Here is a 14274-nt window from a genome sequence, read left to right on the forward strand (position 1 = left end):
CCTCACCCCAGCCCCGCTCCATCCCTCACCCTGGGGGCCTTGATCTGCCCCCTGCCACATGCTCCTTCCCCCTGCTTTTCCCCACCTCCACTAGTCTTACCAGCCAGTGGCCGCAGCCCTGAGCTGCTCTTTTAACTCCCCCCTCTTCCCCTTCCCCTGCACTGTCTAATTTTTGCCACCCCCCTACCCCCCCGCTGCCCCCTCAGCCAGCATCTCTCAATCCCCATCCCACAAACTGCTCTGGGTACAGCTGCTTTTATCAGTGTTCATTGCTGATAGAACCAAGCACATAAGTCCTGGTGGGGGGAGAGGTGGGATGGATAGAGGTGAAGGTTTGCTGTGGGGGATGGACCCCACCCCACCCTTTATCCCTTGCAGGTTATGCCTGCCCCCCCCACCCCACCTATGGGTTGCACCTGCCTTCCCACCCCACCAGGGTCGTGCCTGGCCCCCCATCCCCTGGTGGGCCCCTGATCCCCTCCAGCCTGCTAGACTCCCAATCCCCCAGCTAGCCTCCCCCTATCCTGGCTTACCTGGTACTGGGCATGCATTTTCAATCAATTTAACCTTCCCCTAATGACCCCAAATGTCTATACGTAGCCAAAGATAAAGTATAGCCTTTACACTAAATTTGATACTTAAGCAATAAAAGATTAAGGGTTTGAATAATTGTATATTATTGTGTATATCTTATGTTATAAAGTGGGAATGTTGCATTTGTTTACTAGGTTTTTTTACTTCTCCAGTGAAAGGAAGCTCGAATTACTTTTAAAATAAACACAACATGTTGTTCAATAAAACTTTGTGTAACTGATTATTTAAGAATGGAAGCATTTGTAGCTAATGAACAGATATACTCTGTTTCCAATCACCAAGTCTTCTAAAATTTTACAATTAGTAGATCTCATCCTCTTGCATTTTCATTGTTGGATCATAAATGGGGAAGAAAGCAAGTGTTCCTGCTTTTGCAGCATTAAATCAGTTACTCAGTTTTGAATGAATTAATCACTGAACTGAACCAGTTGATTAAACTGAAATTAAGAAAATGTTCTTTGCACCTGTAGAGGAGTCTACTGCTGATGTTGGAAAGTAACGAACCCCAGGTGCTTAGTCAGAGGCTTTCGCTATTTTGGTAGTTTGACTTTAAGGATTCACCAGCTCTCAAATTATGACTGTTAATGGTGCTGTACCCATGGTGGAGACTTATTCTCCAGCTCATGGAAGAACAACCATCTGTTCAGTAACTAACCAACCCTCTGCTTCTGAACGGTTCTGGGTACTTCAGTTAAATTGCCTTTCTTAGTCCTTTTGCAGATGTACAGAGATGCAGACACTGACTTGTCAGGTGCTTTATTTGTCTCTCTAAACTAAAATACTGTAGCACTCATGGCCAGGGGTTTGCAACAGCAGAAATAGTCAGTTGTTAGGTGGGAGGATTTTGGTTTTTGGGAGGGGTGGAAGGAGGGTGGGTGAAGAGTGTGGTGCGTTGTCACAGGAAGAAGGAGTTTTATGGAGGAGGGAGAGGGAGCAGATTAAGGAGTAGCGTGGAAACATATAGCAAATGTACAGTAAAAACTGTATTTAGTTGTAAATCGACATGTTTTAGTTGTCATAGCAACCAATGAAAATGTGCCTTTAAAAAAACCCAAAATACAATGGGAAAGTTAATAGAAATGAGTGAGTTAAATCAGGCTTTTGGCTTGTTGATTTAAATAGACTTTATATCAGTCAGTCAATCCACCCTGCATTAAACCATAATTCTTCCAGCTGAAGTGGATTTAACATCTAACTGCTTATACTCTACAGCGATAGTCAGCGATGTTTCCAAGTCAGGTCTGAGATGAGCTAATGTTCCAACCTAGCCACTACTGCTGCTTTTTTATCTTATTGCTTCTCCTTGGCTATGACGCAGTGTAGCTTCTTACTGCCTGGCCCCAGCAGAGGCATGGGCACGGATGAAACTCCATGCCATCCAAATGTTTGAAGTCTCCTTGGCTTTGTGGGTTGGGTCCATTTTTCTTTCATTGGTTATTCTCAACATAGGGAGGACTGGATTTATGTGCACTTGGTGCTGTTCTGGTGAGGTAGCTTACCAGTTCAACTAGCGTTTTGTTCACCTTTTGATCTGAGCGGACTCATGAATCTGATCCGGCAGCATCATTTTCAGTCTTGTTTTATCAGGAAAAAGGTAAATCGTGTGTGTGAGAGAGAGAGAGAAAAAAAGGGCAATTACTTATGAGCTACGAAAAGCTTTCCAACATCCCAGAGGAAATAGATTTGTGTACAGAAAGCAGGTGGAAGGTCTAAGGTACAAAGTAAATGTGCATAAAAGTATGACATGCACTCTAGACAGTGATTATCAAAATGTAGGTATTGGAGCAGTGGTGTTCAACCTCTGGCCTTTGAGGCCATGTCATCCAGTCCTTGGGGCTCCCCATGGATCTAGAAATTTGGTAGTTGGGGAGTACCTGCCAAATATCTGGAGCCATGGAAAGTTCCACAGGCTAGATGTGTGGCTCTGGGTGCTAGATCATGACAACATACAGTTTGACCAACATGTGATCAGGTCTAGCATGTGGAGTCAAGCTGATGTGTGCAGCTGGGCAGGCGCACTGGATTGCATCTGCAAACTGACAGTGCACTGGGGGCTGGCCTGTGGACTGGCCCTGAACCACTCCTCTGGGCCATGGGACCAGAAGGCAGAGCAGCACTATAGTAGTTGTCTGTAAACTTGACTATAAATTCAGGCTTGATATTGTTGCTCTTCAAAATCAGAAAAAAAAGGCTGAGTTATGAGGGTGAGGGTAACTTCATGTGCCACATACATTTTTATTAGGGACATTTGATTCAGGAAAGCAAGAAAGATTGACTGAATTGCTGGTATACGTCCTGACTATTGCAAAATAAAGTATATGCAGATATTATGTAGATGACTATTTCAATGCATATAATTAACTTGCTATATGAGGGAGTTCTTCTCATGGCTTCATAACTGACAAAAAGGCAGTAGTTGAGTAAGAGTTCTAGGTTTGTGCCTAAGTAATGGGCAATAATTAATTTGCAGTGTGCATATTATCTAATTAGATTAGCATGCTAGAAACATTATGAAGACATAAAGCATCGTGCCAACTAGAAGTCTTTTAACTTCTCAACAGTTCTTATAATTGCTACATAAATAATATTTCATAAGCTGTTAATGTCTAGAAAATGTTTGGTCTTCCTAAAACACATCTATGATTTTTGGAAGAAATTATTTTGAGTTGTCAAGTGAATTAACTTTAAAATCTGTAGGCATAAGTAAACATTTTTCTGTTTCATTCTTACGTTTTGTGGACCAAGGCAAAATACTGGGTTATGATGAAACACTGAAAATATTCTTTCTGTGTTACAATTTTTAACTCTAAGAGCTACATGTGAAAGTGTTTCCTTGTAACAAATGGTTGACCCTCAATAAGGATTTTGGTCAATCATGTAATAGCTGGTGTCTCAAGAATATATTTGTACGATGGTGGTACTAGGAACCTCAATTTATTAAGCATTATATTAAATAGTCTCAGAATAAAATGATGCTCCCCATCCAGTTTTAAATTAGCTAGCTAAGACATTGCCAGCAGAGTAGCCAAAGCACTGTGGAGGTTGGTGCAGGCAGCTCAAGAAGCTGAGATGACCCATTTCCCACTACAGTGTGGTTCACCTTGCTGTGGCAATGCAGTGTCCATGTTAAGGTATGGTTACACAAACAAGCTACCACAAGGCAAGTTATGGTGTCAGTTTAAAGTAGGGGTGGGCAAAATATGGCCTGCAGGCTGGTTCTAGCCCACCAGGCATTTTCATCCAGTGCCTTGGTGCCCACCAATGAATTGTAGCCCACCCAGCCCTTCCACCCATGAGGGTGGGAGTGAGGCGCCCATGTATACATATGCCCCAAACATACCCTATTGCACCTTGCTCCCACCCTTGTTGGCGGAAGGGTCCAGCCTGGCCAGCAGGCAGCATCCAGGCAGGGCTGCTGCTACCGCCAGGGACTTGCTTATCTTCCCCAGTGTCCTGTTCACTCTGGGCAGCAGGTAGGGAAGTGCTGGGGGATGGGGGCGAAGCTGCAGCTGGGCTGGCGTGTGGGGCTGGGGCTGGCAGCATTGCGGAGCCCATGCCTAAGAAGGTGATGGCAGCGTAGAGCTTGGGTGGGCAGTGTGTGGGTGTGAGAGAGGGTGGAGGGGTGTGGGGACCCTCCCTCACTCCTCCCATAGTGTGCAGCCTCAGCAGGTGGTGGCAGTGCAGCAACAGCAGGTGGGGGTGCTCAGAGCACTTGTGCCTGGCACAGGTGCTAGTGCCTGGTGGGGCACCACTCCAGCCAGTGCTGCACATTGTGGTGAGGTGCACAGCCCCCGCTGCTGGGCAGTCTTTATCGCTGGTGCTCCCTGCCACGTGCGTGCAGCCCCCATACTCGCATGGCACAGGAAGGAAGCCCCACACACTGGAGATAGCTGCCTTTCCTGCCCCTGGACCTGCATGGCAGGGAGCGGTGAAGGCAGCCGGCTCCTGTGTGTGGGGCTTCCCTCCCGTGCTGTGCAGGTGCTGCGCATGCACGGTGGGGAGTGCCACTGATAGAGACGGACTGACAGGGGCTGTGCCCCTTGTCACAATGTGCAGCGCTGGCCAGAACCGTACCCTGCTGGGCATGAGCACCCTAAGCTTCCCCAGCTGCTGCTGTGCCACGCCGGGAGTGTGGGGAGGGGTCCCCTCACCCCACAAATACCACACACCCACACCCTGCCCCCACATATGCACCCAACCCTCCACATATGCACAACCCCCCAATACACCCTATACTCCCCTCACAACCCCCTCACCATACACATGCAAACCCCCATACCCCACCACACGGACACCCCCCCTGCAAACGCATAACCCCTACATAATATACAAGACTAAGAATTTATTTTTGAGTTAATATGCAATACACTATGCAAACAGAAATCATGACGACAATATTTTTTGTAATAAAATTTAAATATGTTATAGGAGGCATTTGACTTTTAGTGTATGGGTTTTTTTTTTTCTGGTTCTAAGATGGAGTATTCTGGGGGGCAAGGGGAGGGACTTCCGGTGGCAAAAGTCAGGGATTAGGGGTGGGACTTCTGGTCCCAAGATGGCAACCAGGGGGTGGGGCAACTGTCATGGGGCGGGGCTACCCATGCGGCCCTCAAAAGCTCACCAAAACTCATTAAGTGGCCCTACAGCCAAAATGATTGCCCAACCCCTGGTTTAGAGTCTTGGTTGCTCTAGAGCAGAACTTTCCAAACTTTTCATGTTGGTGACACACTTTTTAGACATGCATCATTTCGCGACACAGTAATTCAGTTCCGGGGGAGGGGCCAAGGGAAGCAGACGCCAGTAAGGGAGCTCCGCGATGCCCTTCCGCAGAATTTTCTGCATTTCGCGCGACACACCTACACACTGCCGCCGACACACTAATGTGTCGCGGCACACAGTTTGGAAAGCTCTGCTCTAGAGTAATTATCCATTCGCGTGTGCACTCTGAGCCCCCGGTACATGAGAGAGCTTGAGGAGCAAGTTACTGCAGCATAAGAGCATACACATAGGCTATTACCATGGAGCAGCTAGCATGCAAGTTCATGCCCTACCTTACCTTTCACTGACTTTTTTTGTGTAGCCATTAGGGCTGTGCGAAGCTGTGGTCGCTGGTTCGAGTCGGCATCCGAATTGAATTGGGAGACCCTTTAATCTCTGAATCGAATCGGAACCCTCCAAATTGATTTGGAAACATTTGATGATTCAGACATAGACACAGCTTTAAATATTTTTTCTACATACCTCAAGGTACCAGGCGGCTCCCGAGTGTTGAGATGGTGGGGCGGGTGCAGCGTCCCGGGGTGGGGGTCCTTAGTACACTTCTAGAAGTGGACCAGAAGCACTTCCAGGTCTGCCAGGGAACATGCAGGGCACCCTCCCCCCTCCAGCTCGGTAACTGGTGCCTCCTGGGTCTGGGGGGGCACCCAGGGTCCCCCCGCGGCGGATCGCTGAGCTGGAGGGGTAGGGGGTGGGGGAGGTCCCCATGCGCTTAGTGATGGACCTGGAAGTGGACTGGAAGTACTTCCGGTCGACTTCCAGAAGTACGTCTGGTCCACTCCCGGGTTGGCCGCTGAGCACATGGCGGGGGGGGGCCTCCACACTCCTGTGGGATGCTCCCTCCATCCCACCATTGCAGCATTGACGAGCTGTGCCTGGTACTTTGAGGTATGTAGAAAAAACATTTAAAACTGTGTCTTTGAACAAATCGCTGATTCTCCGAATTGGCATCAAATCTTCAGATTCGGATGTGGCCAAATTGAATTGGGACAGTGATCTGAATCAACTAATCAAATCAGTGTCCCCGATTCAGGCCTAATCCAAATCGAATACTGCCTATTTCACACACTCCTAGTAGCCATACCCTTAACTGGTTTAAAACTAACTAACTAACTTGAGTGTTTCTACCTTACACGAGTTGCAAAGTAAACATCTTAAGTTGGGGTCAGCAACCTTTTAGAGTAGCAGACCACTGCTCCCTTGTGCACTGATAATCTCTGCCCTAAGAGCAGTGGGAAGGAGTGAATTTGGCATTAAGCAGTAACAGAAATGACAGTAAACAGCACCTGCCACTGGAGGAGAAAACAGCAGGCCTTCAGAGCAAATCAGTGGTATGGCACAGGGTGGAGAGGGGTGATGTGCCAGGCCAATCCTCCATGCTGCCATGGGCCAAATCCAGCCTGCAGGCTATAGGCCGCTGACTCCTGCATTTAGTTTTTCCTGCTTCTTTTACTTAATCATTTTCAGCATTACTGCTGTCCTTTGCTTCCCACGTGGCTGCGGACTTGGTGGTACATTCACAAGGTTACTCCTTAATAAGTCTTGTGAACTAGTTTGAGTATATATGTAATATCTATGTTCATATTTAATTAAAAAAAATAGAAACTCATTTTTAAGATGTATACCTTGGTCTCCCAACTAACCACACAAACATGTCTGCTTCCATTCCCACTCCTGGTTATTGTGTTGGCATCTTAACTTGTTCTCATCTTAACTGAGCTCTTCTGGCAAGGAATTAATTATTTTATTTGGTAAAATACCATGCACATCTGTGGTTCTGCAAGTAATGATAATCTAACTCCACTCCAGGCAGTATTTTTAGATATTTTTATTAATATTTCTGCTGGAGAGGAATTGCGAATCTATTTATGTAATTGTCAAAGTTGTTTTAAATCTCTGAAAATAGGAAGGATTGCAGATGAGAATTTTGTTGTGATACTGTTAGGACAGGTTTTCAGTTCTGACTGCAGTACTTTTCTGTTACGTATTTGCCAGCATTGATAGAAATTAATCATATTGGCCCCTTCCTATGTGTGAGCATCGTCTTAAAGTAATTGCCAGCATCTCCTCTGTTTCCCCAACTGAAGCTTAATAATTTGGCCATCACTAGGAATCATCAGTGAAGGTGATCGAACTCAGTCTGACAAAGTAAATAGTTGTTGGCATTGTGTATTTTTGAAAACCTTTACAATGCTCAAAAGATTAACACCCCCTGTATTAATTTCTAGGGGAAGCAGTTGCAACTGAAGTTTCCTCCTCTTTTGTGATTTTGTCCGCATGTACTTTAGTAGTACTGGTAATACTGCTTGTGAACTGTGTATCCTGTTGTAAAGATCCAGAGATAGACTTCAAGGTAAGCACTGAATTTTAAAATGGTTCAGAGATAATCTTGTGGATTACATCATAATGCAACTCACATAAATGATTCAGAGAATCTTTCCATGGTGGTAGTGTTTTAAGAAAGTTTTCTTATCACTATTTTCTTTCCTGAAACAAACAACTTCTACATTGACCTGCTAGGGAGCACCATTGACTGAGAATAAGTACAGAACATAGATTTCATAGACATTAGGGCTGGAAGGGACCTTGCGAGATCATTGGGTGAAGTCCCCTGTCCAAAAGGCAGGAAAGTCAGCTGGGGTCAGCTTAGTCCAGTGTGTACATTTTAGCAAGGTATTTTAACTTAATAAAGTATCTTTGCTAGTAATCTTACTTTTTATTTAACTTTTCAAAAATGTCGATAAAATCAAGGTTTTTCCATATTGCCCACTTGGGGTTTCTTTAATTGGTATTTTAAGTAATAACAGGATTTAAGGTAGGTTAAATCAGTAAGCAGTTCGAAGGTTACATAGGTCAACAATAGCACAACTCTTATCTAGTGGAGAAATTCTGGTAAGTATTCAAATACAACTCACTTTAACTTCTGAAAGCTTCGAATCACTTTATCATTGCAAACAAAACTCAACTACTCTGAGAATTTAGCCCAATCATTATTACAAGGGCAGTATCTTATTGAATGATACGTAATTTTTGCTCATCAAACAAGAAATACTTCAACCTTGTAACACAGCTTATATTAAAAGTAAAGAATGGGAAAGTAGAGTTATTGCTACTGTTTGTTTTTGGAAATACTGGTCCTTTCGGGAAAGCCTGTCTTTTTTAAATGAAGTGCGTTTTAATATTAACACGATACCTTATCTTTTTCTTAGAGACATTAGATTAATTTAACTTAAAAAAACCAAACAAACCAAGACTTCTCAAGTTATATTATACCACAGTAGAGACAGTATGAGGTGTTTGACACCTGGGATTAAGGTAGTCAAGTTTGTGTTCAGCTCTGAAAGGTGTAGAAGTAATACTTTGGCCTTCTGGTTTAGAAAGTAAGATTCCTTGCATTTTGTTTTATATAAGTATCTTTGCCCTTGCAGGAATTTGAAGATAATTTTGATGATGAAATTGATTTTACGCCCCCAGCAGAAGATACCCCATCTGTTCAATCTCCTGCAGAGGTTTTCACTCTTTCAGTTCCGAATATTGTTTTACCAGCTCCGTCCCAGTTTCAGCCTCTTCCAGGTAATGGGAGACTACTTTGAATATGAGAACAAAGATGACCAAAGCTATTAAGGTTGCTTTCTAGTATATGAAATTACAGTTTAATCGAGATATAACTGAATACTTTGGATATTGCTCCTCTGTTTAGATAAACTGCATGCAAATATTTCTTTGTAAATAAGGGCCTTTATTGCAGCACAGCTTTATGAAATTAGAAAACTTATTTTTGATAGTAGATTAAATGTATTCTCACTTCCTTTTCCCCAAATGTTCTGAAACACTGGGTTTCAAAAAGGTGCTTTCATAATCACATAATTCAGAAAATTATGCTCTATAGCAAATATTTTACTAGTATGAGTGGAAAAGTGAATGCATGCTGCTAGATTTAATTTGGACTGATACAGCATTTGTTTTAATTGTTCTGTCCCTTGGAGCTATATCTTCTTCCAATGAAATTAATAGGACTTTGGCTGTTATTTTTATGTCGAAGGAAGAATGTGCCTCATGCTTAGGGAATTTTTTTAGGGCCTGAAATTTGAGCTGAACCCATGTTTTTTACAACATTGTTATCCTCATTGTAAACTTCCCTTGCTACAAACATGTGATACTGATATGAGATGGTATCAGCCTGATTTTTCCCCTGCCCCAATGGGATGAGAATTATTTTTTAAAGTGTGTGTTAGAAAGCAGAAACTATAAAAGAAAGTAAGTACCTTAATTTAATTAAAACATCTCAAATGTTATATAAATTGCATATTTAGTCTGTAATATGGAATTATTGATTTCAGATGCATATAACTCTGAACACAGAATAATCTCTTATACATTTGGTCAAATGCAAGTGTTTATATAGGAGAACCAAAGAACTTGGTAATTAGAATTTTTTTTTTAAAGAAAACCATTGAGTAAATGGCCCCTTATACTTTAATGTGCCTGTATTTGTATATGCAGTTTGCTGTGCAATTTTATACCTATGCTATTTATTAATATGGTCTTACTCAGGTTACCAGTTACTTTATTAAAATTCTCTGGTTATAGAATATTTAATCACATCACAACAGCTTTCTTTTGCTAAGCACTTAACATGTTGGCTAGCATGTGCTTTTTAAATGGTTGACCACCTTAGAGTTAAATGCAAATTGTAGATATTAGTGATTTCAGATATTTTTACATGAATCAATCAAAAAGGCCTTTTATACAACTTTTGCAGGTCATCAGTTCAACAACAGAGTAGACACTTGTACATTTTGTGTGGAGTAGAAATGATTCAGAAACTGTCTAGGAACATCAGGTTATTTTGCATGAGCACAATAAGTTCTTCATAAGAAAAAAAAAAAAGTTGTGGTATGTCATTAAGGCCTTTTGTTTTCATGTATTATCTCCATGTATTGCAGGCCTTTTTGCATGATATAATTTTTTCATCTTACTGTGACTCAGATTAGAGAATCTTTTAGCTGAGACGTGATGAATCAAAACAGTTCCATGGGAGCTGTCCTAATGTATCATGTCTGGAATCTGCCTGTTGAACGAAGGCTGGGATAACCATCTATGCAATGGATCAATGGTTCCCCATCTCAATTTGTCAGGATCTGGTGATGCAATTCCTGGGATGTACTGAAGTCTGACGGTCAATTTCCTTCACATCTGTACAACAAGCAAACTTCTGCAGCTGGGTTAAGGGGTCCAGTGCTTGAAAAAGATAGCCACTCACTACTGATCTGACTAGGTTAAGCCTAGTAAGAAACATGAAATTCTTATGCTGCCATCCTCACAAATTCACACAACTTTAAGAAGTTAAAACTTAAAAGGATAAGTAGCTGTCTGTATGCTATATTTAATAACTTCCAGAATACAGCTTTAAAAATATTACTACAGCGAGTGAACAAGAAACAGAGAAAATACTAAGCATATTTAGTGCAACTTACTGATTATCAATGAATAATATCTGTTGTACAGCATTTAATGAGACCTATTTTTAGCTGTATTCCACCTGTTATTTCTTCTTCTTGTCCCACTCCTCACCCCAGCCCCATGTCCCATTCACTGCCCTATCTGGGCAGCACCCCCAGCCTCGGCTCCTGCCCCACTCCCTCCCTCACTGTGGGGGGGGTCTTGATCTGCTCCTATCCCTCCACAGACTTACCTGCGGGGCGCTGCTCTCCACGCTGCCCAACTGCATTCCTGTAAATTGATTATCAGATTGGTGTATTGGCTGATATGGCTGCTTAGTAATCGGCTGTTGGTATCAGTCAAGAAAATCTTTATTGGCGCACCCTTACTGACAAGACTATTTAATTCAATATTCTTCTGCAGCTGGGAAATCTTAGTAGTAGATGCATTGGTGATATCTCCAGTATTAGGAGACTAGCAGTAGCTGTTAAATTTCCAGGTATGAAAAGTGTTTTTTCAACCTTAAAAATTGAAAACATCTTTAGAAATATAGATTTTTGCAGTTGATTATTTTCTCCTGAGGTGTCCTTCCCCATTCTTAGTGAGCATACCTTTTAAAACTGAATAGACCACCATTCTGTACTGCAGACACCAAGTCCTCCGTCAGAGTCAGGGGTTGTGGAAGTCGTGAATCTGCTGTGATAGGCTGTGCACCTAGATGTTTAAATATATTTTACTATACTTTGTAATATAAATGTATGTGCTGGAAGCAGGAAAAGGCAAATTCAACGAGTTGTGACCTTTTCATGTGCACTGTGTTTGAATATGTTTTAAAAAAAAAAAAGGTTTACATGTCATTCATAACATTTATTATTATGATGTACAGGTGTTTCAGATTTAAGATCTGTGTCTAATCCAGTCTATTTAGAAGTCTAAACTAAAGTAGTGTCCCCCTGGACTTCCTTTTTTGTTTTGTTACAAGGTTTTCTTTGTTGAACTTAATACTTCCATTGTATGTTTGCCAGTATATGTGTGCTTTGCATTGCTGTAAAATACTGTAATTATTGATGGTATTGTTAGGATTAAAAATAATTGTAGGATCTTGAATTTTTTTCAGTTGTAATAGCTAATTTTAGCTATTTCAATGTCTTGATGTGTGTTGTGTTTCTCTTTTTTTGTGTGTGTGTATAACAGAGGGATCAAAGTCTCAAGTTGCACGACAGAGTCTAAACTATATCCAAGAAATTGGAAATGGCTGGTTTGGAAAGGTGAAAAGATCTCCTTTATTATTGTAGTTCTGCAATTCGGATTTAATTTCTGATTTAAGTAAAGACCTGCATGTTCTGTAAAATCATGCTGTTTTAAAGTAGTAACACAACAAGGACATTTTCAACTGAGATTAAATTTATATTGCTGTGGCTTGCACTTTGTTAGATCTGATTACTATTTTAATGTAATTACAGTGCTGTTTAACAGAACTTATCACTTAAATAGTCACTAATTTCAGTTTAGCAGAGCTCATAAATTGTTCAATTTTAGCATCTTCTGAAAAAAAATTAAGTATTGGAACTCAAATTTTGTATCTTATAGAGTTTATGTATTTTTAAATAATGGAAGACTAATGTTGCTAGTCAGAATACTCAATTTCTTAGCAGTGGAAGCATAATTATTAAAGCGTTGATTTGTTTGCCAAAAAGTAAAAATCCATAAAACATTTTGTCACATGCTTATGTTCCTGTTTTTCTTTGTTGTAATTGAGATGCTTTATTTTTATCTGTGATTCACTCTTTATTATAGAACATTTTTCTTTCTTTCTTTTTTTCCAGGTTCTGCTTGGGGAGATCTACACAGGAACTAGTGTAGCAAGAGTAATAGTGAAGGAATTAAAGGCAAGTGCGGGTTCCAAGGAGCAAGAACAGTTTTTAAGAAATGGAGAGGCTTATTAGTAAGTATCATCCCATAACTGAGTAATTTGCAATTATAGTGTATGCTACTAAGACTATATATAACTGTGGAAAACTGTACTGTTTCTCTTTCGTAATATTTACCTCTTTATCAGGATGATAATTTAAATTAATTCCTGGAACTTTGAGAAATAAAAATAATATATATTTTAAATCTAGTCCTACATGATCAAAAATTAAATCAGTCCTCCCAAGTCTCCCTCCTTCCAAGGCATTTGGTTGTTTTTTGTTTGTTTTTTTTTAACTATAGGGTGCCTCAAAAATGTATTTGCAGTTCTGGCAGGAATACAGAGATAATTGACAGTACTGATTTTTGTGTCCTGAGAAAGCAGGAAACGTATCTTACAACATATACTGCTGTAGATGTTCAGAATGTCCACTGTTGACATCCAAACTCTCAAAGCAGTATACAAGAGTGATATAAGTGTTCGAATATTGAATGCTGTTGTTGAATACACTTGGCTTGCATTATCAAATTTTCTCCCAGTTAGGAGGGCTAGGAATTTACCTTTCTAAATTGAATGCTGAGATTTTTTCATGTAGTTACTGGCTTCCAGGAGATGGGGCTTAGAGAAACACAATGCCATGAGTTGTGATAAAATTATTTGTAGGCAATATTTCACATATGGTGTTTTAATATGCAGACCTTTTCAGGATATTGCAAATTAGCTCCATGCCCTTTCCCAGTACCACTCCAAATTCCCTTCCCTTGTGCAATCTGCTGCTCTGTTTTCTGTTTCCTGCTGTATTCTTCTTGATCTGATGCTCTGCTTTGTGCTCTCTGCCTTGTCTGCTGTTATGATGCATGTCCCCTCCCCAATCAGCCACTTGCCATACAGAGGCTGCCTGTGCCACTTGTGGCATGTTACAGGTTGGCCACCCCTGTTCTTATCTGTTGATGTATGTAGCAGTTGTCCTGACTTAAAATAATACTTGGTGTTTTTTTCATTATAGTATTCTTCACCATCCAAATGTTGTCCAGTGCATTGGGCAGTGTGTAGAAGCTGTCCCTTATCTCTTGGTGTTTGAGTTCTGTGACTTGGTAAGTAGGCTTAATAGTGAAAATAGTAAAATTAATAGCTTACATTCAGAAAAGAATATTTTTTGCTAGTGTACTTACTAAAAATTGTATTTTTAACTTGGTTGGCGAGACAATGTGTCTATTTTGGAAATATGTCTTAAATATTCACATAGGTATTTTTAGAGAGGAAACTTTTGCTGAAAACAATACAGCAATCCAGGAAAATGATTTTATTTACTTGTTTTTTATTATAACTTTTGAAATTTCAACATTTGCCCCCTTTGGGACTTTCTGAAGAGGAAAATAATTTATCATTTTGTACAACAGTTATTAGTATATGACAAAGTTCTGTATATGGAATGTGGTATGGGCTTGCGGGGAATACCTTGTTGTGGAATAAAGAATGTGCCATAACGCGTATGCTAGAGAGAGCCATGTTAAGGTTGTTCGGGCAACTTTTATTTTGTATTTCCTGAC

General features: G+C 41.1%; 1 protein-coding gene across 1 annotated transcript in view; it reads left to right on the plus strand.

Moving 5' to 3' along the window:
- LMTK2 (lemur tyrosine kinase 2) overlaps window positions 1-14274 on the plus strand; it is a 70685-nt gene that overhangs the window by 17978 nt on the left and 38433 nt on the right. Inside the window, exons 3-7 of the mRNA XM_006031471.3 lie at window positions 7599-7723; window positions 8799-8943; window positions 12007-12080; window positions 12639-12757; window positions 13731-13818. Of these exons, the coding sequence (XP_006031533.1) occupies window positions 7599-7723; window positions 8799-8943; window positions 12007-12080; window positions 12639-12757; window positions 13731-13818 (551 nt within the window). The remainder of the gene's footprint in view (window positions 1-7598; window positions 7724-8798; window positions 8944-12006; window positions 12081-12638; window positions 12758-13730; window positions 13819-14274) is intronic.

Source organism: Alligator sinensis, unplaced genomic scaffold (assembly GCF_000455745.1).
Source record: "Alligator sinensis unplaced genomic scaffold, ASM45574v1 scaffold990_1, whole genome shotgun sequence".
Classification (NCBI taxonomy): Eukaryota; Metazoa; Chordata; order Crocodylia; family Alligatoridae; genus Alligator; species Alligator sinensis.